The 27,379-nt window shown below is 49.3% G+C and overlaps 1 protein-coding gene across 2 annotated transcripts in view; it reads left to right on the top strand.

The window, feature by feature from the left end:
* arhgef3 (Rho guanine nucleotide exchange factor (GEF) 3) overlaps positions 1 to 27,379 on the top strand; it is a 102,795-nt gene that overhangs the window by 15,373 nt on the left and 60,043 nt on the right. The window contains exon 2 of one of the 2 annotated variants that reach the window (XM_061219503.1): positions 7,759 to 7,825. In XM_061219503.1, coding sequence (XP_061075487.1) covers positions 7,759 to 7,825 — 67 coding nt within the window. Of the gene's footprint in view, positions 1 to 7,758; positions 7,826 to 25,429; positions 25,558 to 27,379 lie in introns of those variants that run through there. The other variant, XM_061219505.1, reaches the window with a different exon arrangement.

The following is a 27,379-nucleotide window of genomic DNA, read 5'->3' as shown; positions in this document are numbered from 1 at the left end:
TACAACGTCAAAACATTTGTACAGCTGAGATTTGTAGATTTTTTTTTTGTTTGTTTTTTTCTTTGTGTTGAAACATTTGCAGTTTGATTTAGATGATGCAGACAAACAGACAGCAAGCTCACAGCAAACATACGCACAGTGCTGGAAAGCTAAAAACACTCCCGGTACTCCCTGAGCAAGAGATTAATGAAGCAGGAGAAAATTAAACATTCAATAAAGCTCCTGTCCACCACGTTCAGGTGTAAACTTGATGGCATTTAGGCAGCAGTGCGTTTCTAAATTTCTCATTTCTCATTTATGGGTAGCATTAGGACCCCGTGTGATCACTTTATCATGAATTTAAAGTGCTCATTAAATCACAAGTTGAAGATTTATAATTGGGAGGACTGTGAGATGTCTCAGAAGGGATGTGCAGTGTGTCGTTTCCCTGAATGGGAGCCCGGAGGCCAGATCCGCACGGATACTCACTTCAGGTTCACTTTGATTGGCTGCTCACTCCTCAGTCGCACCGCTGATTGGTTATTCGCTGCAAGCGGACACAGTTAAGGACCTCCCCCTCCAAACGGAACACACACCCTGCCAACGCCAGACCCTCAGTGTTGTGGCTGCTCTGCACGGTAGTGCTCATAAAGCCCTGTGCGTTGTGGCTGTGCGAATTAATAATAATAATAACAATAGCTTTATTTGTATAGCACCCTGTATAGTGCTTGACAGGAAAAAAAATTCAATAAAAGGCAAAAACAGAGAAAAGCACAGCTATGTGACACTCACTGCTCGTGACCTGGAGTCCGCCGTATGCCCTTTGTGAAGTGCTGTGAGTAACAGTGACTGTGATATTACTGTAGGCTCCTCTCTCATCTCCCCTCCGCGGTGTATCGGCAGGTCCTGTCAGGTCACTGACTCACACCTGCTCCCACACCGCTGGCCTGTCCGGGCCCCCTTTCCCGCCGTTGCTTTAGATCTTCGGTTCTTCATTTAAAGCGCCGTGAACGCTTGGCTTTTTGAACTCCATAATGCCTCGTCACAAGCGCTGATGAATTATCAAGTGAAAACACGCTGTCCCACAGGGCTGGCGTTTCACAATGGAACATTCTCCGGAGAGGGAACTGGAAAACCCGAAACAAGCCCCAGAAGTAGGGGGAGAAGTTCAGTCAAACTGAACTCCTGTTCATTCCTTTTCGAACTAGTTCAGAACTAGCCAGACGGATGACTGTTGGCAGCCTCTTTATGATTAATCCCATTCTTGGCTTATGCGTGTGTGTGTGTGTGTGTGTGATTGGTTATTTGCCCTTGCATGCCATCTCTTCCCTCGTCAGCAGCTTGTTGCAGTGCTCTTGACGAAAGCTCTCTTTCGAGCAGTATGAGGTGAGCCGGCTGTCGGGATCTTCTGGCACGCTGTTTTGTCGTTTCCACGACGGCGCGTTCTCTAGTGAAAGCCCCCCGGGCCTGACCTGTGGGCGGCGCCGTTCTCCTCGCCGTTCTCCTCCCCAGAACGCCGCGAGGCACGTCTCGTGTCGCGGAGGCCGAGTGTTCCCGTCTCGGGAGGCCTTTCCCCGCGTCCCCCCCCCCCCCCCCCGTGTGATTTATCTCCGCGCGGCTTGTTGATCACTGTCACAGAAACACGCAGAGGTTCTCGCTGCACTGCCACCGTTCGGCCACCAGGGGGCCCAGTAACATTCTGGAAGCCAACCACAGGGACCGTGTCTGAATGGTTGGCGTTTATGCAGCGCCTTTATCCAAAGCGCTGTACAATAGCGCTGTTTCATTCACCCCGTCATACGTACACTCACACGCCAACGGTGATCATCAACCAGCTCGGCGGTGTATTGCGGACACATCCCGGGCGGCGGATCGAACCGGCAACCCTCCGACTGCTCTCACCGCCTGAACCAATGTCCGAAACAGCTTCCGAACTACCGCCTACTGTTTAGTGCGTTTTATTTGTTGCGCGATGGGCAGTTTAGTCAGCGAAAAATATCCATCAGTTCTGCAGAAGTGTTAGACGATCTGTCCAGCCCCTAGTAGTAAAAAGACCCCCTGTCTTGTCTCTCAGACTTATGGGCCTTCCTCCTAAACAGTATGCTTTACTTCCTGAAAAGTGTGCTCCGGAAAACACTCGGTGAAACCCTGGAAATACGAATTTCATTTTTGGATTTATGTGCACTACATTTTGAGAACATTTGCCAATTTAGCTACTTTAGTCAAGTGCACTCAACTTACACTCACCGAACACTTTATTAGGAACATTTTTACTTTAATACAGCTACTTATTCACGCGATTATCTAATCAGCCAACTGTGTGGCAGCAGTGCAATGCATGCAATCATGTAGATACGGGTCAGGAGCTTCAGTTAATGTTCACATCAACCAACAGAATGGGGAACTGCTGATCTCCTGGGATTTCACGCACACTAGTCTTGAGAGTTTGCAAAGAATGTTGCAAAAAAAAAAAAAATCCAGTGAGCAGCAGTTCTGCAGACAGAAACGCCTTGTTAATGAGAGACGTCATAGGAGAATGGCCAGACTGGTCAAAGCTGACAGGAAGGTGACAGTAACGCAAATAACCACGCATTACAACAGTGGTATGCAGAAGAGCATCTGAACGCACAACGCATCATAACTCTTAGTGGAGAGGCTACAGCAGCAGAAGTCTAAAAAAATAAGTCTAATAAATAGATGAGTGTATATACTATATACAATAATAGGCAAGTGTGCTGATGAGACTTGGCCCAGGAGAGCAGAGGGAATGTACAGGAATATACAGGAATGTACAGTGTTTTTGTGTTTACTCAGGTTCTCTGTCTCATATTGCATTTGGTCTTCAGATCTGAAACCGTTCGCTCTGACAAACATGCAGTAACAGGAAATCAGAAACGGGGGAAACTACGTTTTCACCGCGCTGGATTCACACTGAGCGGGCGTACCTCAGATGCCAGCGAGCTGCAGGGCTCTGCTCTGCGTCTCCCCTCCTCCAGGCGTGAAACGTGTCCCCGCTTTAACCGTCCTCTGTCTGACTGTCCAGTTTGTGCTCTGCGTTTATCGCGCTGTGTCCGTGCTGTTCTCCGTTAAAAATAACTTACCAGGGAACGCTTTTAAAAATCTGCTGATCTCCTTGTTTGAACGCTTTCTTTAAACAAATATTATTTTAGCAGAAACCCATGTGTGACTTTTTAATCTCCGTGAGATGGTCGGTTATCTCTCAAGGGCAGATGAGTGTAATTTCTGCGCACACAACGATGGGTGGAAGACCCCGATGCACCCAGACTAAATATAGTGATATCGTGTACAGGAGTAGTCTCCCACTGTGTCGTGATTGTTCAGTGTGCTGAATAGGTTCAGTCCCCGATGGCCATTTCCTGCCGGCCTGTGCCCTGAGAAGCTAGCAGGTTATACTGGGTAAGTGTGCACAAGAAGTGGGCGGAACAAAAAGCAGATACGATACACGCCGGCTCTCCAGGAATGGCTCTGTTATCGGGTCACTTGGGTTCGCCTCATTCGAGACGACGCTGGCTACCGTGGCTTCATGTTCTTCCCTCCTCTGTCCTGCTGTGAACCCAAGCCGTGTTATGGCTCAGATGAGTGTGTTGTGTCCCTCGCCTCTGTGCAGATTATTTCTCTTTTTCTCACTGCGTAAGGGCAGGAGGTCAAACCCCAGTCCTGGAGGGCCGCAGTGTCTACAGGTGTTTGTGGTTTCCTTTCAATCAGCGGCCCGGTTAAGGTCTCGAGAACAAGTTGTGCGGACTCTTGAGACAATCAGTGACTTAAAGCAAGCACTGGTGCTTAAAGCCACAGGTGCTGGCTGCACCCCCCCTCAGGGCTGGGGAATGACCCCCCCTGCTGTAGGGCTTCTCAGCCCCCCAGGAGGAGTGGGCTCCAGTGCTACAGGACCCCCAGGAACAAAAGCTCCAGCCTTAACTAACGCTCGCAATAAATGCATCAGTTTTCCAGCATTTCCGAGAGGGTTGTGTGTTTGTAGCTGTGTGTTAAACGCAGATTGATAGGCTGTCGGCTGGGCAGGGCTGTGCCGGGTTGTGGTAAATGGTCGGCATTTATATAGCGCCTTTATCCAAAGCGCTGTACAATTGATGCTTTTCATTCACCCGTTCACACACACACACTCACACACCAAAGGCAATTGGCTGCCAACCAGCTCGTCAAGAGCATTGGTTGGTTAAGTGTCTTGCTCATGGACACTTCAACACACCCAGGGCGGGATTGAACTGGCAACCCCCCTGACTGCCAGACGACCGCTCTTACCGCCTGAGCCATGTCGCCCCCTGGGCTGTGTCGGGTCGGACCGGCCAGAGCACACCAGGCCGGAAGTGAACGAGAGAGACGGGGCGGTTCCGGAGGATGTGTGCAGTCCTTGCCGAAATGCCCCTGCCCAGCATGGAGCGACCGAGAGGCTGCTGAGCTCTGTGGGAGATTAGCTGAAAGCTCAGAGCCCCGCGGGTCTCACTCACACCTCCAGGGCGGTTTCGGGAGACAGTTAAGGAATGTGCTGATCCGGGACGTGTCAGATGAACAATGAACAACTACAATGTGATGCGGGCTAGCTCTACGTCGTGCTCCGGGTAAGGGTGGGGAAAGCCGAGAGATTTAAGCGAATGTTCATCTCATTAAAATGCCATTTTATGCATTTAGTTGCTGCCACCTGATTGTCTGATTAAATATTTGCATTAACCAGCTGGTGTACCTAATAAAGTGCTCACCGAGTGTATATATCCTTTGTCAGTCTCATCCTCTTTTGCCCGTAAATGTGTCCCGTAAATGTGTCTCGGCCATCTGAACGCGCGCGGCTGAAGTGGAGGAGTTGCCCCAGAGAGTGACCGACATCCTGCTGCTCCATGGCTGTAAATCCGCACTCACGGGGGGGGGCGAGGGGGGCCTACCTGTCCGGGATCTCAAAAGCTTCCAACTTTGACACACTTTTGACATCTCGGGCAGGTGAAATATAAAGGGCCTTCAACATTCCCGGCGTTCCGGCGGTCCCGCGCTTCCTCGGTGCGCGCGGCGTTTTGACGGCCCGTCTTGGTGAGCGATCGCGCGGGGATTGATTGGGCAGGGTTGCCCCCGGCAACGCCGCGTCTCCGTGGGGAATGTGGAGGCCCCCCCCCCCCCCCCCTCCGTACGCACAGGTGCTGGAGGAATGCTGTCGCCTGGGCGACCCCAGCGCACACCCGCTCCGTCAGGGGGGGGAGGAGACGCGTTCAGGGGCCGTCGGTGCAAAGCCGTGCCTCGTCTCCCCCCTGCCCAACGAGCTGCGTGCGTCTCACACGGGTTAATGTCGGTTTTTCATCGCTTCACCGGCCCCACCTGTGCTCCATTTAAAACCATATATCTTTGAACCGAATTTTAACTCGAAACGCTGCATTCTTTGTCTCCCCTCTTCAACACGCTACGGCACTAAATCTTTTGTTGTCCGTTTCTGTATGTGCTGAAGTCTGCTCTGTGTTCATGGCTTCTGTTGTTTGTGGCCCTCACGACCAGCTCTCTGCGTCGCTTAAGCATTATTGTAGGCACCAGTGTCGGTCACATAAGAGCGCTACATATCTGAATGTGAATCTAGGTTTCCGCTGGTCTGTTGCAGTGATGCTAGCAGGTATTTTGTATTTCAAAATGGACAAAATTGAGGGAACTAAATGAAAATATATATGTCTCTGGGAAAATCTTCATGTATCCACTGAAGAAATTGGCTGAAATATATTTTTCATTGATTCGGACAAAGTTCAAAATGTGCTCAAGTGCAAGGTGCCAAAGAAACTAAATAAGTAGAAGGCTCTGTCAGACGTATTATCTTTTCAAATTTATCTTGGGATTTCATTTACATATTCAGGAAATTGGTTCCTAGGCTAGGGAATGTTAGCATTTTGAAAATGTCAAGGATTCCTGAGGTCCGGATGTTTGTCCTTGTAATTAGGGCTTTGCGTATATCTTCCTTTTTCTAGGATACATCCTGGAATGGAATGCAAGGGACCCTATTTCTTTTACTGCACAGAAAGAGCAAAGAAAGGCCTTTTGCTGTGTGGAAAAAAAAACGGACATACTTTGATACAAACATAATTAGAGTCTCATGTATATTTGAAAGTCATTTTCTATGTGCTTTCTTGCGTATATAATTGGATTCTTACATATTTTTTGAAACCCCTGTTCTGTGCTTTTAACATGAGGTCAGGCCTGTAATTTGTAAGCACACTTTGGGCTAATTAGTCCTGGTAGCTAATGCGTCAGTTGTGGGCCAAAGCTCTGATTGACTTGCTGACCCAGACCCCAGCATCAAAGGGCTTGTCCCCTCCTCATTGGCTCTCAGACGGCCGCCTTCTCACAGGCTGTGAGTGGTGACTAAAATACACAAGGCCTTCCCAGGTGCTTTGATGTGCTCTGAATCACCGGCAGTCCAGACCATGGCCTCCTCGACCTGGGACGGGTTCACCTCTCTCCCTCTGTCCAGCCTTTCAGACACAACTTCTCAAACCCCAGCCCTGGACCACCACAGCGTCTGCGTTGTGGTTTCCTCTCAAACAGCTGCGGGACTAGGCTATGGAGAAAAAAATAAATAAAAAAGCTCTGTGGACCCTTAAGCCTGTCAGTGACTTTTATTGAAGATTTCACGGCTGATGTGCACCAAAAGCAGCAGACACTGTGGTCCTCCAGGCCTGGGGTTTGAGATCGATGATTCAGAAACTCAAGTTAATTTGGTGTTGGCATCTTCCATTGGGTGAAGTTTCTGACTTCTACCCCCCCCCCCCCCCCCCCCCGTGTTTGATTGAGTGTTGAAGCTCAGGTAGCCTTTGGCTTTCAGAGTTTCTCCATGATGTGATCCATGTTCTGGCGCTGTGTTCTTTGTAGAATGGCAGTAGTGCAGGCGGGCACAACTCTGGTCCTCGAGGGCTGGTCTGCGTACTGGTTTTTGTTCCGGCCAATTGCCTTGTTTTTAATTTGCTGACAGCTCTATAAACTACCCTGGTTCAAGCCTGTACTTGAGCACAGTAAAATCATTACGATGCACTTGTGGTCTGCAGCTGTAGCCGGTACTCATGCACAAGTCAGATAAGATATGATTGATTCAATGAAATAATTAAGACCAGAAGTTGGCACAAAATCCTGAAACGGCTCGGCCCTTGTTGTACACCCCTGCAGTAGTGTAATGGGTAGGGGAACTGGGCTTGTCCCAAACCCCAGGGTTTGAATCCTGCTATTGTGCCCTTCAACAAGGTGCTCAGTCTGAATTGCTTCAGGAAAAATATCCAGCTATGTGAACATATTGCATGTTAAAAACAGAGGCTCCATAACCTCTTCTGGATAAGGACATCTGATAAAGTTAAATAATGCACTTCTTTAGGTGGTTAATAGATATATTCCATCTATGGAAATCCACTTTACTCTCATGGGATCAGCATCACTGATTAATTTCTGAATGAAGCCGTCATTTGAAATTTTGAAATTGAAATTGAATTGATTCACTCATTTGTATCATGAGAAATGTATTAATTTCTAAAGGTTATGGCTGATTCAGTCTCTCTGACACATAATTGAACATAATTTAACATAGCCAACAGAACATGTTATTAATATAAACATTTGCAATGTACTGGAAAATGCATCCGGAAGGCGTCCATGCACGAAATGTCTCTGTCCAGTTTACTGCATTGTGTTTCTCAGTGTATGTGAACATGGTTTGTTTGTTTATGGGAAGGAAAGGTGGTGATGGTTTCCTGAGTGGTCACTACCTTCCTGTCCCCCTGTCTCTCTCTGCAGGCAGACGCTGCAAAAGAAGAGCTCCTTCTCCCTCTTCGATTCGGCCAAGGACTGGTCCCTCCGGGGGGTGAGTCTCCCGCCCGCCTGGCTCACACTCACACTGAGAGGGACAGCGCTGTGAAGACGCCTCCTGGGCCGGGCTGTGGTTCTGAGAGGCAGCTATCTGTGCAGACCCCCCCCTTTCTCTCTCTCTCTCCCTCCCTCTTTCTCTCTCTCCCTCTCTCCCCCCTCTCTTTCTCACTCTCTCACTCTCTTTATCTCCCTCTTGCTCTCTCTCCCTCCCCCCCTCTCTATTTCTCTCCCTCTCTCCCCCCCCTTTCTCTCTCCCCCTCCCTCTCCATTTCTCTCCCTCTCTCCCCCCTCTCTTTTTCACTCTCTCACTCTCTTTCTCTCCCTCTCTCCCTTCCACCCTTTCTTTCTCTCCCTCTCCCTCCCTCTTTCTCTCTCTCCCTCTTTCCCCCCTCTCTTTCTCACTCTCTCACTCTCTTTCTCTCCCTCCCTCTCTCTCTCCCCCCCTTTCTTTCTCTCTCTCTCCCTCCCCCCCTTTCTCTCTCCCGCTTTCTCTCTCTCCCTCCCTCTTTCTCTCTCGCCTTCCCTCCCTCCCTCTTTCTCTCTCTTCCTCCCTCCCTCTTTCTCTCTATTTCTCTCCCTTTCTCCCCCCTCTCTTTCTCACTCTCTCACTGTCTTTCTCTCCCTCTCTCTCTCCCTCCCTATCTCTCCCCCCCTCCCACCCTTTCTCTCCCTTCCTCTCCCTTCCACCCTTTCTCTCTCTCCCTCCCTCTCTTTCTCTCCCTCTCTCTCTCCGTCCCTTTCTCTCTCTCTCGCCCCCTCCCACCCTTTCTCTCCCATTCTCTCCCCCCCTCCCACCCATTCTCTCCCTTCCCCCTTTCTTTCTCTCCCTCCCTCTCTCTTTCTCTCCCTCTCTCTCTCCCTCCCTTTCTCTCTCTCTCCCCCCCTCCCACCCTTTCTCTCCCTTCCTCTCCCTTCCCCCCTTTCTTTCTCTCCCTCTCCCTCCCTCTATCTCTCCCTCTCTACCCCTCTCCCTCTCTGCCCCTCTCCCTCTCCCTCCCTCTCTCTCCCCCCCTCTATCTCTCCCTCTCTGCCCCTCTCTCCCCCCCCCGGTGCTGAACATCCTCCCGGCTCCTCTCACACACCTGCGTGCGCTGATCGGTCACACCTCTCACCGCGGAAGCGTGCAGATGTTTAGTGAAATGGGCCGACCTGATGTTTCGGGTTTCAGTTTCACTCCGGGGTCGCTGGTCCGTTGCCAGTTTCACTGCACGTGCTATTTCTGGGTTCTTCTCGTGAGCTGTCAGCTTGTTTTCTCAGTGTGTGCAACTGTGCAAATATATGTGCTACCTTGACTCTACGTTTGTGCTGTGGACACAGTATCATTCACAGTTTATTCGTTATGTTTACACTGTGCTCCCTGTACAATCTCAGTGCTGTGAGTAGAGTCCTCGCCTTTTGCACTGGGGATGTCATCGTGCACGATTGGCACCCTTTGTTCAACAAAATGTCTACGCCCCCCAACCCTCCAACCTTGCTCTTATCACCCTCTGCATCACCTGTCAAGGGGCGACATTGGCTAAGGCAGTAAGAGCAGTCGTCTGGCAGTCGGAGGGTTGCCGGTTGCCGGGTGTGTCAAAGTGCCCCTGAGCAAGACCCCTAACCCCTAAATGCTCCTGACGAGCTGGTCGGTGCCTTGCATGGCAGCCAATCTCCCTTGGTGTGTGAGTGTGTGTACGATTGGGTGAATGAGAAGCATCAGTTGTACAGCGCTTTGGATAAAGGTGCTATATAAATGCCGACCATTTACCACCTGTTGGTCACAGGTGGAGGGCGTATACCCTGTGGTGGGGGCAGTTGAATTATTTTCCTGTGCTTTGACCAGAGTGCTGGTCTGGTACGTCAGTTAGGAGGTCTGTATTTAAGTGTGTGGTGTTTACACTACACAGTTCCTTGCGTTATAGTATTCTCTCTCTCAATTTGGTTAAATTCAAAATGCGTTGTTGGCATATCATGTCGATGTACTTTATCTGCTACCAAAACTACAAGACAATATACCTTGAAGTAATTCATCCATCCATTATCTTAACCCGCTTATTCTGAACAGGGTTGCAGGGGGGCTGGAGCCTATCCCAGCATACATTGGGTGAAAGGCAGGAATACACCCTGGACAGGTTGCCAGTCCATCGCAGGGCACACACACCATTCACTCACACACTCAAACCCAGGACCTCCTTGCTGTGAGGCGGCAGTGCTACCCACTGCACCATCCGTGCCGCCCCCTTGAAGTTATTAACATAACCAAATAAAAATAATACTATTCCACTTTTAATTATTATAAGAGGAATAATATTTCATAAAAAACATTTCCCTCCGTGTCTCTCTCTTACCCTGCCTCTGTGCCCGGCTGAGGGCCGCTGAGTGGTGCTTTTAAGGCTCTGCACACGCACAGAAATCATGTCCACTTTGTGGGGAAAATGCTGTCAGACGTTCTGTAACAAATGGCGGTGTGTGATTTGCCCTCAGCAAAACTGCGGCTGGAAATTGGGTGCACTCAAGGGGTGGAGGGTTTACCGGTAACTATGACATCATCGCCGTGTTCCGCTCGCCATGGCAACGTGATGTGGCTGAGAGACACCTTTCAGCTTGAGCTCTTTTCCAGAGGAAAACTTGTATTGCTGGGAACCTGTGAAGCCTTAGGGCACAGCATCAAACACTTATCAAAATACATTACACCCACTTTACCTCCAAACACGGCCTCTGCAACAACCTCCGTCTCTCTGTCTGTCTCTCAAATGTGCTTTATTTGTAAATGTGTGTTGCAAAAGCATTGACATAAATGATAAACAACAAACCCTCACACCCAAGAAAGAGGGGGAAAAAAGAAACATGAGTAACACCCCCCCCCCCATACACACACTCTCACACACACACACACTCATACACACACACACACGCACGCACACACACACACACACACGCACACACATAAATCCAGGTTAAAAGACATTTAGTCTATAATGTATCGATATTAGTCCACACCCTCCTCTTAAATTATGGGAGGCAGAGATGTATTCAGCTGCAACCTGCTCTCTTTCTCTCTCTTTCTCTCTATCTCTCTCTGTCTCTCTCTAGTTCTAGTGTGTATGCATACATTGATTAAAGGCATATATAATCTGTTCATGACGAGGCGTTTGTACGGTGAGACAGCCCGTGGCCCTGTATAAACCTCCCTCCTGGCGGTTTGTGTGGAGAGTGAACTGAGAAACGCTCTGTAGAAACACTCTGACCCAGTGTTCGGTAGCAGCCTCCTCCTCCTGCTCCTCCTCCTCCCCCTCCCCCCAGTGACACTTCCACGTGTGGAGGCTATCTGCTTTCTGCAGGAAGCGGCCCTCTGGGCTGCCGATCTGTCTGCATTCCGCGTCAGTGTTACGAGGCGGGCGTCCAGGAGCGCACGGGGTCTCCCGTCCTGCAAGGGCCTCTGCTGTCCGTGGTTTTGGACGTGAGCGCGAGGAACAAAGCGTTCTGTCCTCCGCCTGTGTCAGGCCGACATTGGACTGCGGCAGGGGGACTGGAGTTGAGTTACTGCCTGACCCGTTGACACAAGGCTGTCCTCTCCTGATTGTGTGTGTGTGTGTGCGTGTGTGCGTGTGTGAGCGAGCGCGTGTGTAAATATCAGGGAGAACATGGTGAAACAGGAAGAACGTTTCACCTCGAAGCTCCACCGTGCCGGTGGACGTGCTGGAGAACTCCCTTCACACTTTGTTGTTTGTCCCAGTCTTGCTTTTGAGATGTCTTGTACTTTCTCATCTCGTCTGCTCTTTCCAGAGTTAGGAATACAGCTTGCATGAGAGGTAGGGCAGCCTGTAGCGTAGTGGCCAAGGTGAATGACTGGGACACGCAAGGTCGGTGGTTCGATCCCCGGCGTAGCCACAATAAGATCCGCACAGCCGTTGGGCCCTTGAGCAAGGCCCTTAACCCTGCATTGCTCCAGGGGAGGATTGTCTCCTGCTTAGTCTAATCAACTGTACGTCGCTCCGGATAAGAGCGTCTGCCAAATGCCAAAAATGTAATGTGGTGTACTGTGGTGTAATGTGATGTAACGGTACTGTAAAAGCTAAAACTGAGCAACAAGAATCGACCTGTGAAAGGTCTTAAGAGGTGTATTATTCTCAGATCGTCTTCAGAAGGGCTCACTCTTTCGTTCTTTTATAAGAAAGGGCAGTTGCTCGCGGCGGGGGTCTCCTGAAGGCCCGTGGGAATCTCCGCCGCTCATTCCAGCCCCCGGCCTCCTCTCCCGCTCAGATCTGATAAGAGATTCCAGCGGTCTGGGTCCTGCCCCTCGCAATCAGTTGTTTGCTGAAGACGGGGCTGTGGGAACTGGGCCTGTTTGAGGACCGTCACCCCCGCCGGTGTCACCCCCCTGATCCAGGCCCTCTGCTTGGTGTTAAAGGATATGGTCCTCCGTTTATCTCCGATCGCAGCTCTTAGTGAGCGCATGCAAGGCCGGGCTGGTTGCTCCCTGCCCCCCAGTGGTGCCCTGTTCTCATTGGCTGGAATAGTGTTCATTTCTTATGTACTTTTAATGCATTGCTGTGCTGTTACATTGTTTTTTTATTTTTTTATTTTTTTTACTGACACTTTATGTGTCAAGTTCAGGCCTCTTGGAAAACAAAGTTTTGGACTTTCCTGGTGAAAAGCAGGATGAACACAGATGAAATAAATGAAATGTCAGAGTCAGGACGTCCCGGTGTTATGGTGTGCAGGCGATGCAGGGTGCAGGAGCGATGCCCTCAGGGAGTCTGGGCCGTGGAGCGGCCAACCCAAACATGTGGCACACACCCCCCCCCCTGTGGTACATGCTCTCTCTGTCTCTCTCTCTCACTCTCTCTATCTCTCTCTCTCTTTATCGCACTCTTATCTCTCTCATCTCTCTCGTCCTCTCCCTTTATCTCACTCTCTTTATCTCTCTCTATCTATATATCTATATCTATCTCTCTCTCTCTGCCTCTCCCTCTCATCTCTCTCTTCCTCTCCCTTTATCTCACTCTCTTTATCTCTCTCTATCTATATCTCTCTATATCTATCTCTCTCTCTGCCTCTGCCTCTCATCTCTCTCTTTCTCTCTTTCTCTGTCTGTTTCTGTCTTTCCCCCCAGTAATATTAAACAGAGCCTCTTCAAAATGGATCTAGTGCACGCACACACACACACGCACACGCACACGCACACGCACACACTTCAAATAAAGAAGGACCTTATCCGCGTCCTCCGTTTGTTATCCTAGCCCGTGCCAGAAGAGCGTTGTAGCGCTAATTTCCCCCGGAGCGTTTGGGCTGGCTGCACCCCGCACCGCCGAAGCTTCTGCTCCGGGGGCCGCTGTCAACTCCTCTCCTCAGCTTTAATGTGGTCTGGGCCGGCGTTCAAAAAAAACTCTCCCCCCCCCCCTCGTATCGTACTCCACGGCGGGGCTTTGAGGAGACCCGATACTCCGCAGATAAGGCCGGATAGCCCCGTTCCCTTTTGTTTCCCCCCGAAGCTGACGGAATGCGCATTCGGCGTGTTTGCGGATCGCACGTTCGTCGCCGGCCTGTTATTCGCGGAAGGTGGAGAACGCGGAGCTGGAACGTGGCGCTGCACCGTAGCCGTTCAATGAGCGGGCCCTCAGGCCTCCTGGGCCCTCGTGTGTCTGCGATAAACGGCTTTCTGACGATGCGAAGTATTCGAGAAATGCCGACCGGAGACACTGCCTCGGATAACTGCGCCTTTGAAGAGATATCAAAGCGTTTTATCGCATGCTTAAAATGTTTTATTCTGCTTGGAGAAAGAAGAGTTCGGGAAGAAAACCTTGAATTAAATGGGTAATTACAGACTTCTAGCCTCCCACTGCCCTCTGAAGAGCGGAACAACACCCCCCCCCCAATCTTTATCCCCTACCCCGGTTCCCCGACGCTGGATCTGGGCTGTGTTACTGTGGTTCCCATGCAGTGCGTCAGGGCGGTGGGTTTAGGGTAGGGGTTGAGGAGGACTGGGACGAGATGTGTCTTAGCTTTGCGGCGGCCTGTAGCGTAGTGGTTAAGGTAAAGGACTGGGACACGCAAGGTCGGTGGTTCTAATCCCGGTGTAGCCACAATAAGATCTGCATAGCCGTTGGGCCCTTGAGCTAGGCCCTTAACCCTGATTGTCTCCTCCTTAGTCTAATCAACTGTACGTCGCTCTGGATAAGATGGCAATTAATGTAATGTCATGAGGCGGTTATGCCGGCTGCAGTTAAACTGTTTTGCAACAGGGAATTATCCTGTTTGCTGAAGTTTGCTCTTTTGTAATTGGAACATCGCATTCATGTTGTAAATTGTGCTTTTGTGCTTTGTGTCTGGAGTCACTCTGGCAGTCCACGCGGGCGATGTGTGCGTCGAACAAACATAAATGAACGAGGGAATAAATAAGAAAAGTAAATGCATAAACGAAAGGGCAGCAACGCTGTGACGTTATCACAGCTTACCCGTAATGCCAGAAGAGAAATGTGTGTACCTGGCTGTTTTCATATGAATGTTAATATTAATATTAATTTACTCTGCAGCCAGCATGCACAGCTTTCCATCTACATAATCATCATAATCCATATTCGTCTGACCGTCGGGGTCACTAGGTGTGCGGAGCCTGTTTTGGGAGTGTTGTTCACCTCATTTCCCTGGCGTTGGAGGAGTCCCAGTGCCCAGAATGCTGTGTGCTGGGCCGCAGGACGCCCAGAGGGAGTATCGACTCCCGTAAACCTTCTTCTGCCTGGGTGTGAGCGTGGCTATTGGACAGAACCGTGGACCAATCAGAGCCTCTCATCTGTTACCAGGGGAACATTTTGGGAGCTTTTTGTATTTTTAGTTTTGTGTTATTGTCGTTGGGGTTCGTCCTTTCTTTTTGCCCGTGTTTTGTTCTCGGTGGCCTGGCTTACCTTGGCAGCTGAGGCTGGATGGTATCTGGGCCCCATTGTACAAGAGACTGATGACGGGCACACAAGGGGTGAGGAGTTCAGCGTGGCGCTGCCTGGGAAATCCAGGGACCCGGGGAGAGGGAGCTTTCTGAAGGGCCTAGACCTGCCCTATAGCTAGGGCCCGTATTTACACAGCATCTGAGAGTACCGAACAATGGTCTAGGGTTGCTGTGAGCCTGTCTGTACCCTGACCCTCTCCATTTTGTGCTAAAAGGCACAACTCATTCCAAGTCACTTAGATCACATTTTTTCCCCATTCTGATGGTTGATGTGAACATTAACTGAAGCTCCTGACCTGTATCTGCATGGTTTTATGCATTGCACTGCTGCCACATGATTGGCTGATTAGATAATCGCATGAATAAGTAGTGAAAATAATAAAGTGCTCAGTGAGTGTATAGTCTCTTTTCACTGGTGTGACCATGGAGAGTGTATGATTTGATCAGTTACAAATATAACGTATGGAGAAAAATAAACAAGTTTTCATGTGTCTTTTGTGATCCATTAGAGTCCCCCTCGTGGCCCACAATTTGGGAAGCACCGACCAAGAGAGAGGGGTGTTGGGTGCTGGACCTGGGTCTTGTGACACTGTGGTCGGGTGCGTTTCCTGCCTGTTCCTGTGGTGTGGAGAGCACGCAGGGTTCCCCTCAGGGACCCGAGGGGCTCTCCTCTGGACTGGGGGCTACATGGCTCAGGCAGTAAGAGCAGTCGTCTGGCAGTCGGAGGGTTGCCGGTTCGATCCCCCGCCCGGGCTGTGTCGAAGTGTCCCTGAGCAAGACACCCGACCCCCGAATGCTCCTGACGAGCTGGTTGGTGCCTTGCATGGCAGCCAATCGCCGTTGGTGTGTGAGTGTGTGAGTGTGTGTATGAATGGGTGAATGAGAAGCATCAATGGTACAGCGCTTTGGATAAAGGCGCTATATAAATGCCAACCATTTACCATTTACCATTTACTGCGGCCTTAAATACAGCAGAAGGGACAGATCGAGAGAGAGGGTCTGTTTGGGAACCCGTTGCCAGCAGGGTCCTCCGTTAGCCACCGGGCCACAGATGGACAGAAAGACCCTTCTCTGTTAATCTCTCCCTGTCCTTGACCCTGCCTATCGGCTTTTAAGGGGGTGTGGTGATTCCGGGCTGTTCTGAGCGGTGGTTGGGCCAAACGGACGAGGTTTGGCTTCCTTAGCACATCGGCGTGGTGTGGCAGGCCTGTGTCGGGGGGGGTCTTGCTTGTGTTGCCATGGCAGCCTCCTCGTTCTCTCGTTATGAACAGCGTGCCCTTCGCACCCCACCTGGCTCTTCATCAAAGTCTTCTGCCGCATGAAACCAGCGGGCTGACTGATTTCGCTGTTTTCAATTTTTTTTTTTTTTTTTTTTTTTTGCAAGTGTAGCCAAGCTGTTACATTTCGTAAAACAAAGGATGAGTTCTTGAAACTGATAAGGTTCTAGGAGCGTCACAAAAAAAAGAAAAGAAAAGAAAAAAAGAAAAAAAAGAAATTGCACTTATGACGACTGTAAGTTTAGAACAGCACTTCATGTGTATTTTACTAGTTATGGGTGTGTTGCTTTAAGCCTATGCCCTTGTAAGTCGCTCTGGATTAAAAGCGTCTGCCGAATGACTAAAATGTAAAAAAATGTAATGAGCGTGCAAACATCTGAGTCTGCTAACTGCCGCTCTCCGCCAGCGTGTTGTGAAAGTGAGTAACTAAGGGACACGTGTGACACAGTGTAGGCAGAAAATGGGGATGATAGGTTTTACTGTGAACAGTAAACGGATTCATTTCAGGCTGTCCGTTACTTGTACTTTTTGTACTCCTACGCTGTATGCGGATATATTTTATTGAAAGGTATTTCGATGTTTCTCACAAAATGTAGTGCTCTTTTACTGTACGTCTATTTTTGTTTCTTCCCGCGCCAATGAATAATAAAGTGTAAACACGAGAAAAGGTGTGATAGCAGAGGAATTGAGTGGTTCTGAAGGTAGGTGTAGATGCCATGAATGGGTGTATCACAGTTCGCGAGAGAGAGAGAGAGAGAGAGAGAGGGAGGGAGAGAGAGAGAGAGAGGGAGAGAGAGAGAGAGAGGGAGAGGGAGAGGGGGAGAGGGAGAGAGGGAGAGGGAGAGGGGGAGAGGGAGAGAGAGAGAGAGAGAGAGAGAGATATGCTCTCTGAATTCAGATTCAGACAGCCAGGAGCTTGGAAATGAAGATGGGATCGTTCATCCCTTCAGTAACCTGCTTCCTGTTTTCGGAGGGAAAAGCAGCTCTGTTCATTCTGTGAAGCCATTATGCGTCTATGATCGTAGGCTCCAGTTTTCTTACTGCAGATGCCCATTGTGCATTAGTAATGGAGAACTGCCTCTTGTGTTGACGTAGTGCTTACATGCCATTTACAATGTGATCAGTGACAATTCATATTTGACTGTAGTCGTGTTGTCTCCTGTATTACAATGGGACAATCATGGTCCTCACTGGATTCCTGGAAAAACAATAGGAACAATAAGAAAAAAGAAGAAAAAAAAAGGGAGGCTCCACTTTATTTTTAGACGTATGGATTGTCAGTGTTCAGTGATGAATTATGGGAAAGAACATGGCCACTGGCCCACTGGCCAATGACGCATTGCCGTCTGGATCTATAGTGTACAATGGTTCCCTGGCCCTTGTCTACACGACTCCTTCCCTTGGGTAGGTGCAGAGGTTTACGGCTTCACTCCACCCAAGTGGCCTTCAGCTGCATCCTTCCTGAGTTTACTTCCCACTGGGTGTAGTGTAGTCTAACTGCCCCCACCCCACCCCACCCCACCCCACCACCACACACACTCTCAGCCCACCACACACACACCACCACACACACACTCTCAGCCAGGAGTGCGGCTGACCTTGGTGGCCTCACCTTCAGTTGAGTTTTTGTTCCACTGCGGCGCAATATTAGTTTCTGTACTCGTTTAATACTCAGCTCTTGTGTTCCCTCCACCCCTTTGCTTCGAAAGGAGGTTCTGGTTAGTTAGACTAGTATTATACTATGGGACATCCATTATCACAGTGTTATATTTGGGCCATCCATTATCACAGTGTTATATTCGGGACATCCATTATCACAGTGTTATATTTGGTCATGGCCCTTCAGAAGTGGGCCTATTTGTACTGTAAGATGCAAGGGTTCTGGTTCGTTAGAGGAATTCCTGGTGTCGTGTTATACTACGGGACATCCATTCTCACAATATTATTAGTGGTGCGACATTGGCTCAGGCGGTAAGAGCAGTTGTCTGGCACTCGGAGGGTTGCCGGTTCGATTCCCGCCCTGGGTGTGTCGAAGTGTCCATGTGCAAGACACCTGACCCTCAAATGCTCCTGACGAGCCGGTCGGTGCCTTGCATGGCAGCCAATCGCCGTTCGTGTGTGTGTGAGTGCGCACGTGTATGAATGGGTGAGTAAGATTGCACAGTGCAATATATCATTTATAAATACCAATTCATATTTGGTCACGGCTCTTCAGAAGTAGGGCTATTTGGACTGTAAGATGCATCAAATTGGAACATTTTGGTGAGAGCTGTAGGAAGACTGTAATGTTAGGAGTTTGTCCCTGGTGAGCCTCAGGGGTGTGTGATGTCAGGGAGGAAGCGGGACATCACATCCAGCACAGTCTGTTCCGCTGCAGCAAAGGCATTATTATTTTACCACACTTTAGTATTCATAAGGTGCCTCCAGACATAGTTCAGCTTCATTAATTGGGAGAGATAGGAACAGGCGAGTCGTCTCAGAAAGTGTGAGGAGTCTGCGGTGTGATGTCACGGAGGCGAGGCCTTAAAATAAAAAGTCAACGTGTCATAATAAAATGTCAAAAGTTATTCGTTATTCGCTATTTGCCGCTGTTCCTCGGGTGAAACGGCGCATTCAAACAGCCACGGCTGTGCGGGTCGAGGTCAGATGCGCCTCGACACCGTGAAGCCATTCAGGGACCGACGATCGCGAACGTACACCGCTCCGCAGAGCGAAACCCGCGCGCCCGCGTGGAGCCAACTCAGGAGCGCTCCCTCAGAGCCGTGTTCTGTGACGGACAGAGCGCTGACAGACGGAGGGACTGGAGACATAAAAACCCCTCTGAAAACCTCATTTGTCACACATGGCTTGCAGAGCTTTGGATGGAGCGGGCAGCTGGTCAGACTCCCCGGCCCACAGACACGGCTCTGCCTGCTGATGTCCCTCTCCTCTCCCGCTCCACATTACGCTGTTAGCACATTGATCTCGTGTTTGATATCGTCTCCCGGCTCTACGGCTGGCTGAAGGCAGCTCATTTTCAGGTCCGGGTCCTCGGGTAATTCTTCAACAAACGTGGAAACGCTTTTCTGTCTTATGAAATGAAGTTGTTTACTTGCTCATGCTTCTGGTGAGGTGACAACCCAGGCGGAATTCTAAAGTTAGGACATGTGCGTGGAACAAAACGGTACGTACAGTAAACATCTTTGAGCGGCTCATGAGAGACGCTTGTGTGCAGTGTGGATCACATGAGGGGGGCGACGGAAAACCGCCTTCGACAGACGGACGCATGACATCGGCACAGCCTTTGAATGGATAACAGGGCGGAGAACCTCAATGTATTTCTTTCTTTACTTTTTTATGTAATAAACCCAGAGTACTTGAAACAGAACTAATTTGCTAGGGACAGTACACAATTGAAAACATTCCCTCTTCACTGGTAGTCCTGGAGTCAATGGTACAGCATTACATGAAAGGTCCAACGGGCAACAGATGAATTCAGCGTGTGTAGCTTGAGGAGAGCCGTTTTCCACGGTTGGATATATATTATAAGTTGTGGTTGCCTATTTGTCTTACTTGATGGATTCTGTACCTGACGTGCACCATCTCGATTCATATGTGTTACTGCAACATGATGAGTGTGGCTACCGTGGTGCATCGCTTAGGAAGATTTTTCGGGGACATCGAGCCGATTGATACCTTGTGATTCGGATCAAAATAGCTGCCTCATTTATCAATCTGTGACCTAACTTGTCCGCAGGACTCTGCTTTAAAGGATTACAGCAGATGTAGTTTGTGTTACTCTGATTTTAGATGCTGGCCTTTCTTTCGTTTGCGTCTGAAATTGTATTTTTCCATTCCACTTTTCCCATCCCCATCCCTCTGTACTTACACTGACACTCATATAGAGACAGACACACACTCAGAAACAAAAACACACATACTCATACTTCCAGAAACACAGACACAGAAACACAGGCTGACACAGACACAGAAACACAGACACTGAAACACAGACTGACACAGACACAGAAACACAGACACTGAAACACAGACTGACACATATCCTAGCAGAGGCAGGCACACCCACATATGGACACGAACTTGCCTGCATTCATAATAACGCACTAACACACTGCACACACACACACTAACACACTGCACACACACTAACACACTGCACACACACTAACACACTGCACACACACACACACACTAACACACTGCACACACACTAACACACTGCACACACACACACACTAACACACTGCACACACACACACTAACACACTGCACACACACTAACACACTGCACACACACACACACTAACACACTGCACACGCACTAACACACTGCACACACACACACTAACACACTGCACACGCACTAACACACTGCACACACACACACACACTAACACACTGCACACACACTAACACACTGCACACGCACTAACACACTGCACACACACACACTAACACAGTGCACACACACACACACACACACACACACTAACACACTGCACACACACTAACACACTGCACACGCACTAACACACTGCACACACACACACTAACACACTGCACACGCACTAACACACTGCACACACACACACTAACGCACTGCACACACACTAACACACTGCACACGCACACACTAACACACTGCACACGCACTAACACACTGCACACACACACACACACTAACACACTGCACACACACTAACACACTGCACACGCACTAACACACTGCACACACACACACACACACTAACACACTGCACACGCACTAACACACTGCACACACACACACACACACACACACACACACACTAACACACTGCACACGCACTAACACACTGCACACACACACACTAACACACTGCACACGCACTAACACACTGCACACACACACACACACTAACACACTGCGCACGCACTAACACACTGCACACACACACACTAACACACTGCACACGCACTAACACACTGCACACGCACACACTAACACACTGCACACGCACTAACACACTGCACACACACACACACTGCACACACTGCACACACACAAACACACTGCACACACACACACACTAACACACTGCACACACACTAACACACTGCACACACACTAACACACTGCACACGCACACACTAACACACTGCACACACACACACAAACACACTGCACACGCACTAACACACTGCACACACACACGCACTAACACACTGCACACACACACACTAACACACTGCACACACATACATACACACACACCCACACACTAACACACTGCACACACACACACACACAAACACATACATACACACACACACACACACACACACACACACACACACACACTAACACACTGCACACGCACTAACACACTGCACACACACACACTAACACACTGCACACACACACGCACTAACACACTGCACACACACACACACACACTGCGCACACACACACACACGCACTAACACACTGCACACACACACACTAACACACTGCACACACATACATACACACACACACACACACACACACACACACTAACACACTGCACACACACACACACACACACAAACACATACATACACACACACACACACACACACACACACTCAGAAACTCAGAAACAAGAATTCCACGCACTGCGTAGGCTCCGGGAACCAATTATCACTTCTCTAATTTATGTTTTATGTGGTCAGAGTTCTGTAGTGCCTCGTCCTTATAAATCTCAGCTTTGGACATTTGGAATCTGGTCAGCCGCGGCTGCAAACTGAAAGTTCTGAGCTCTTGGGCCGTGATCAGAAAAATGCGGCGCAGTTAAAGTGGCCAGTTTGTCATGAAGCAGCGTAAAAATAGTTTTTTTTTGCGCGCGCTTGATAATGTTGTGCTTCAGGGTATTTTTCAGTTACTTTCTCAGGCCCGTGGCCACAGTGTCTCCTTATCGCCTTATCGTGTCGGCTTTCTCCAGTTCTTACTGCCCTTATCATGAACGGTGCTCTGAGGCTGGGCTTTGTGTTTCTCCTGTATCCAGGAAATGCCTCACGGAAGTCACTCTGTTTCCAGGAAATGTGATTCACTGGGCTTCCTACCTTCCTGTTCTGACGAGCACACGCGAAAACAGAAAACATCTTAAACCCACGCAGTTAACCAACTGATATTCAGATCTATGTGGAATTCGTTTTTTTTTCTTAGCAAGACTAGTGAAAACACTGTTCAGATGCGCGCGCGCGCCTGTGTGTTTGTGTGTGTGTGAGTGTGACTGTGTGTGACTGTGTGTGTGTGTGTGTGTGTGTGTGTGAGAGAGTCTCTGACATGTGAAGAATATCACACAGTTCATAGAAAAATGCTCTGCCACTGTTTATTATTGAAGTAGAATATCGTGCTCTATAGTCATGAAGGAAAAGCAGGCTGCTGTCACCCTTCACTGTTCTCACATTTTCTCCTGCTGATATCAAGAAAATAATTTCAGAAAAAAGAATTATAGACTTGAGACTTAAGTTGACACCTGACAACATCCTATTTTTGTTTGAATGACTATATGGAAGTGGTGACACACAGAATACTAAGAACAGAACGCAGCACAGACACTAGAACCCTGAGAACAGAACGCAGCACAGACACTAGAACACAGAACAGAATGCAGCACAGACACTAGAACACTGAGAACAGAACGCAGCACAGACACTAGAACACAGAACAGAATGCAGCACAGACACTAGAACACTGAGAACAGAACGCAGCACAGACACTAGAACACTGAGAACAGAACGCAGCACAGACACTAGAACCCTGAGAACAGAACGCAGCACAGACACTAGAACCCTGAGAACAGAACGCAGCACAGACACTAGAACACAGAACAGAACGCAGCACAGACACTAGAACACTAAGAACAGAATGCAGCACAGACACTAGAACACTGAGAACAGAACGCAGCACAGACACTAGAACCCTGAGAACAGAACGCAGCACAGACACTAGAACACTGAGAACAGAACGCAGCACAGACACTAGAACCCTGAGAACAGAACGCAGCACAGACACTAGAACCCTGAGAACAGAACGCAGCATAGACACTAGAACACAGAACAGAACGCAGCACAGACACTAGAACATTGAGAACAGAACGCAGCACTGACACTAGAACACTGAGAACAGAACGCAGCACAGACACTAGAACCCTGAGAACAGAACGCAGCACAGACACTAGAACCCTGAGAACAGAACGCAGCACAGACACTAGAACACTGAGAACAGAACACAGCACAGACACTAGAACCCTGAGAACAGAACGCAGCACAGACACTAGAACACTGAGAACAGAACGCAGCACAGACACTAGAACACTAAGAACAGAACGCAGCACAGACACTAGAACACTGAGAACAGAACGCAGCACAGACCCTAGAACACTTAGAACAGAACACAGCACAGACACTAGAACACTGAGAACAGAACGCAGCACAGACCCTAGAACCCTGAGAACAGAACGCAGCACAGACACTAGAACACTGAGAACAGAACGCAGCACAGACCCTAGAACACTTAGAACAGAACACAGCACAGACACTAGAACACTGAGAACAGAACGCAGCACAGACCCTAGAACCCTGAGAACAGAACGCAGCACAGACACTAGAACACTGAGAACAGAACGCAGCACAGACCCTAGAACACTTAGAACAGAACACAGCACAGACACTAGAACCCTGAGAACAGAACGCAGCACAGACCCTAGAACCCTGAGAACAGAACGCAGCACAGACACTAGAACACTGAGAACAGAACACAGCACAGACACTAGAACACTGAGAACAGAATGCAGCACAGACCCTAGAACCCTGAGAACAGAACGCAGCACAGACACTAGAACACTGAGAACAGAACGCAGCACAGACCCTAGAACCCTGAGAACAGAACGCAGCACAGACACTAGAACACTGAGAACAGAACGCAGCACAGACACTAGAACACTGAGAACAGAACGCAGCACAGACACTAGAACACTGAGAACAGAACGCAGCACAGACACTAGAACCCTGAGAACAGAACGCAGCACAGACACTAGAACCCTGAGAACAGAACGCAGCACAGACACTAGAACACTGAGAACAGAACGCAGCACAGACCCTAGAACCCTGAGAACAGAACGCAGCACAGACACTAGAACACACACACAGTAGGTGTGATGTTGCCTTTGCTCCGCTACATCATCTGAAGTGACTGTACACTGTTCTCTATTATGTGCTGTGTTATGGCCCCTTCAGACAACAGTCTGTTCGTTGTAAAAGAGTCGGGTATTGAATCCATTGGACAGTAACGTATGCTTTGTCAATTAGCTGTTTGAGACCTTTTTCCATGTCTTTACTGGCTTCATTGTTGATTGCTTGCGGGGTTCTTATGAAGATCTTAGTATATTTTAGTTTGAAAATCCAATGCCCTGCTGCAGTTTTTGCTTTAAAAAGGCACACATCGTTATTGACGATCGAATCCTTTGTTGCGAAACGGTGTTCTGCTCCATTGCCCAATACTGGCTAAACCCAGCTCTGACCATATGTTACTCATGGTTAGAGACGGTCCCACAAACGGTTGCTCCAGATAGTATCTCCTTGGTATGCAATTAGTCTGCCTTTAGCCTGAACAGGCTATGGTCTGTTCTCTTGGTCAGTTGGTTAGTTTTCCACAGGCTAGTTCACTTTCGGTATATTCATGATCATTTTTTTTACCTTTTTACTTTTTTTTTTTTAGAAGCATGTGTAGATTCAGTACTTGTGGGGGATCAGTAGCCCTCTGAATTATCTGTAAAGGGGTGGTGAGGTGAGGTGGACTTTGTGCGTTTCTTCAGACCGGGAGGCCTCCCTCCCTTCCCAAAGTTCAGTCCTGACATCAATAACAAACGAACAGAGCCCATTGTTAGCCACGTTATCTGGAAGGGCCGCCAGAACTGCGTTGTTTCGGCTCCCTGGAAAGGGGGGGGGGGGAGGCACACACACACACACACACACACACACTCCAGACAACAGAAAAACAACTCGGCTGTTGGAGACGGTGGCCCCTTAGCCCCAGCGTAGCAGTAGCGGGTTTCCCCCTGCTCACATCCTGTTGTGGAGCAGCACAGCGCGGAGCGGAGCGGAGCAGTGCAGTGTGGGTCAGTCGCGGTGCGAGTGTGTGTGCAAGGCACACTCTGGGAGCTGTGCCGCTCTGCTCTGGCGTGGGACCCTGTCAGCGGAGGGAGAGGGTAGAGGGAGAGGGACAGGGCTGAGGACAGGGCTGAGGACAGGGCTGAGGACAGAGCTGGGGACAGAGCTGGGGACAGAGCTGGGGACAGAGCAGGGAACAGAGCTGGGGACAGAGCTGAGGACAGGGCTGGGGACAGGGCTGGGGACAGGGCTGGGGACAGGGCTGGGGACAGGGCTGGCTCTCGCGCGGTCGTACCCGGGCTTCCCGTGGCCCTGCCGTGGAGACACAGCGACGCCCCCCCGGCGTCCCCTGCCTCTCCGATGATGGGGTGCTGCCTCTTCGTCAACCACAGGGTGAGTCAACCAGGGGGACGGGCGGGCATGTGGGGGCGAGTGTGTCTGAGTGTGTCTGAGTGTGTCTGAGTGTGTCTGAGTGTGTCTGAGCGTGTGTGAGCGTGTGTGAGCGTGAGTGTGTGTGTCTGAGTGTGTCTGAGTGTGTCTGAGCGTGTGTGAGCGTGTGTGAGCGTGAGTGTGTCTGAGTGTGTCTGAGTGTGTCTGAGTGTGTCTGAGTGTGTCTGAGTGTGTGTGATTGTGTGTGAGTGAGTATATGAGTGTGTGTGAGTGTGTGTGTGAGTGTGTGTGTGAGTGTGTGTGTGTGTGTGTGTGTGAGTGTGTGAGTGAGTGTGTGTGAGAGAGTGTAAGGGCCGGCTGTGTGTGTGTGTGTGTGTCTGTGTCTGCGCCTCTGTCTGTGTGTGTGAGCATTTGTGTGTGAGAGTGTGTGTAAGGGCTGGCCATGTGTGTGTGCGAAGGAGTAAAAGAGAGACTGTACATTTACTCATTTTCGTGTCTCGACTGAGTGAGAAACTGTATGTGTAAACTGTGTGTGAGATGTGTGTGTGTGTGTGTGTGTGTGTGTGCACGCGCGTGTATCTTGCCACAGAAATACTTGATGCTATCATTCCGATGTTGTTGACAAATCAGAGCAAGTTGTTTTGATGCGGTAGATGTCAGGCTTTGCTCGTTTGTGTTGGTTAAAGCGTGTTTTCCTGCAGTAAGGGTCTGACAGTTATGTGAGTCGTTTTTGTCCTTAGCCCCCTGCACCAGGAGGGGATCAATGAGCACGCAATAGGAAGACTGCTAGCTGGCTGCTGTGGGCTCTATTAGTATTTTAATGAATTTCTATTTATGTATCGGTATTATGGTCTTATTATGCCAATTCTGTCAATGCTACATCTGTCATGAACATACTTATAAAATATTCACATATCCTTTTCACTTTGCTAAAAAAGTATACTTCTAATACATGCTCATTTTATCATTTATACGTTGGTCGCAATATAGTAGACACAGTACATGACGAATGTGGTGAATTATGCAATAATATCATGTGACATGGTGGGGTGAACCTCTGTGCATCACCGTCGCCTGAAATGATTCACCTGTTTTTCCACATCGTAGTCAGCCATTTTGTATTTTTCCATCCTACAGTGAACAGGGAACGTGTTTGAGATGTTTAGAAAAAATATCCACAAGTGAGATGTGACACTGTAAAGTTGGGTGTGGGTTGGGTGGTGTAGGAGAAGAAAACATCAAGCACACGTTTCCGCCCTGTGTGGAGCTCCTTCAAGTATCAAGTGTTCGTTTTTCTTGATTGAACTTCCCGCTTCTTCGCCCGCTGTATTGACACCCGCTGAATTATCGGCCATTAGCCGGTGCACTCGACGGGCCCCCTGGAAGAGGCTTGCTGTGGCTTGTCGCTTCAAGAGGAAGTGCTCTGCAGGCGAGAGGCTGCACCTCTCAAATCACTGCTGAGATCAGCTCAGTGGATGAGTGCTCGCTGAAGCGTGTGGCCTTCACAGGCAGGCGGGAGGCCCACCTCTTCACCCTGCATCTGTTTCCCTCTGATCCCCACCCCCCTCTTTTACACTCACTCACCAATGTTTTATGTTTTCTGGTTAAATGTAGCATTTTTGTGTGTCTCTTCTTCGGGGCTTGGTGTAGGTGTCAAATCAGAATTAAATCGAAATTAATTTTACGTTACGTGACATTACGTTACAGGCATTTAGCAGATGCTCTTATCCAGAGCGACGTCCCATAAAGTACAAATCAAACCCAGGGACAATGCATTGAGGATCCTAGAGGAAAGTACAGTTCTATATATCTATGTTGTAAATCA

Source organism: Conger conger, chromosome 14 (genome assembly GCF_963514075.1).
Source record: "Conger conger chromosome 14, fConCon1.1, whole genome shotgun sequence".
NCBI lineage: Eukaryota > Metazoa > Chordata > Actinopteri > Anguilliformes > Congridae > Conger > Conger conger.
Note: the sequence above shows the minus strand (reverse complement) of the source record. Positions and strands in the feature narration are given on the sequence as shown.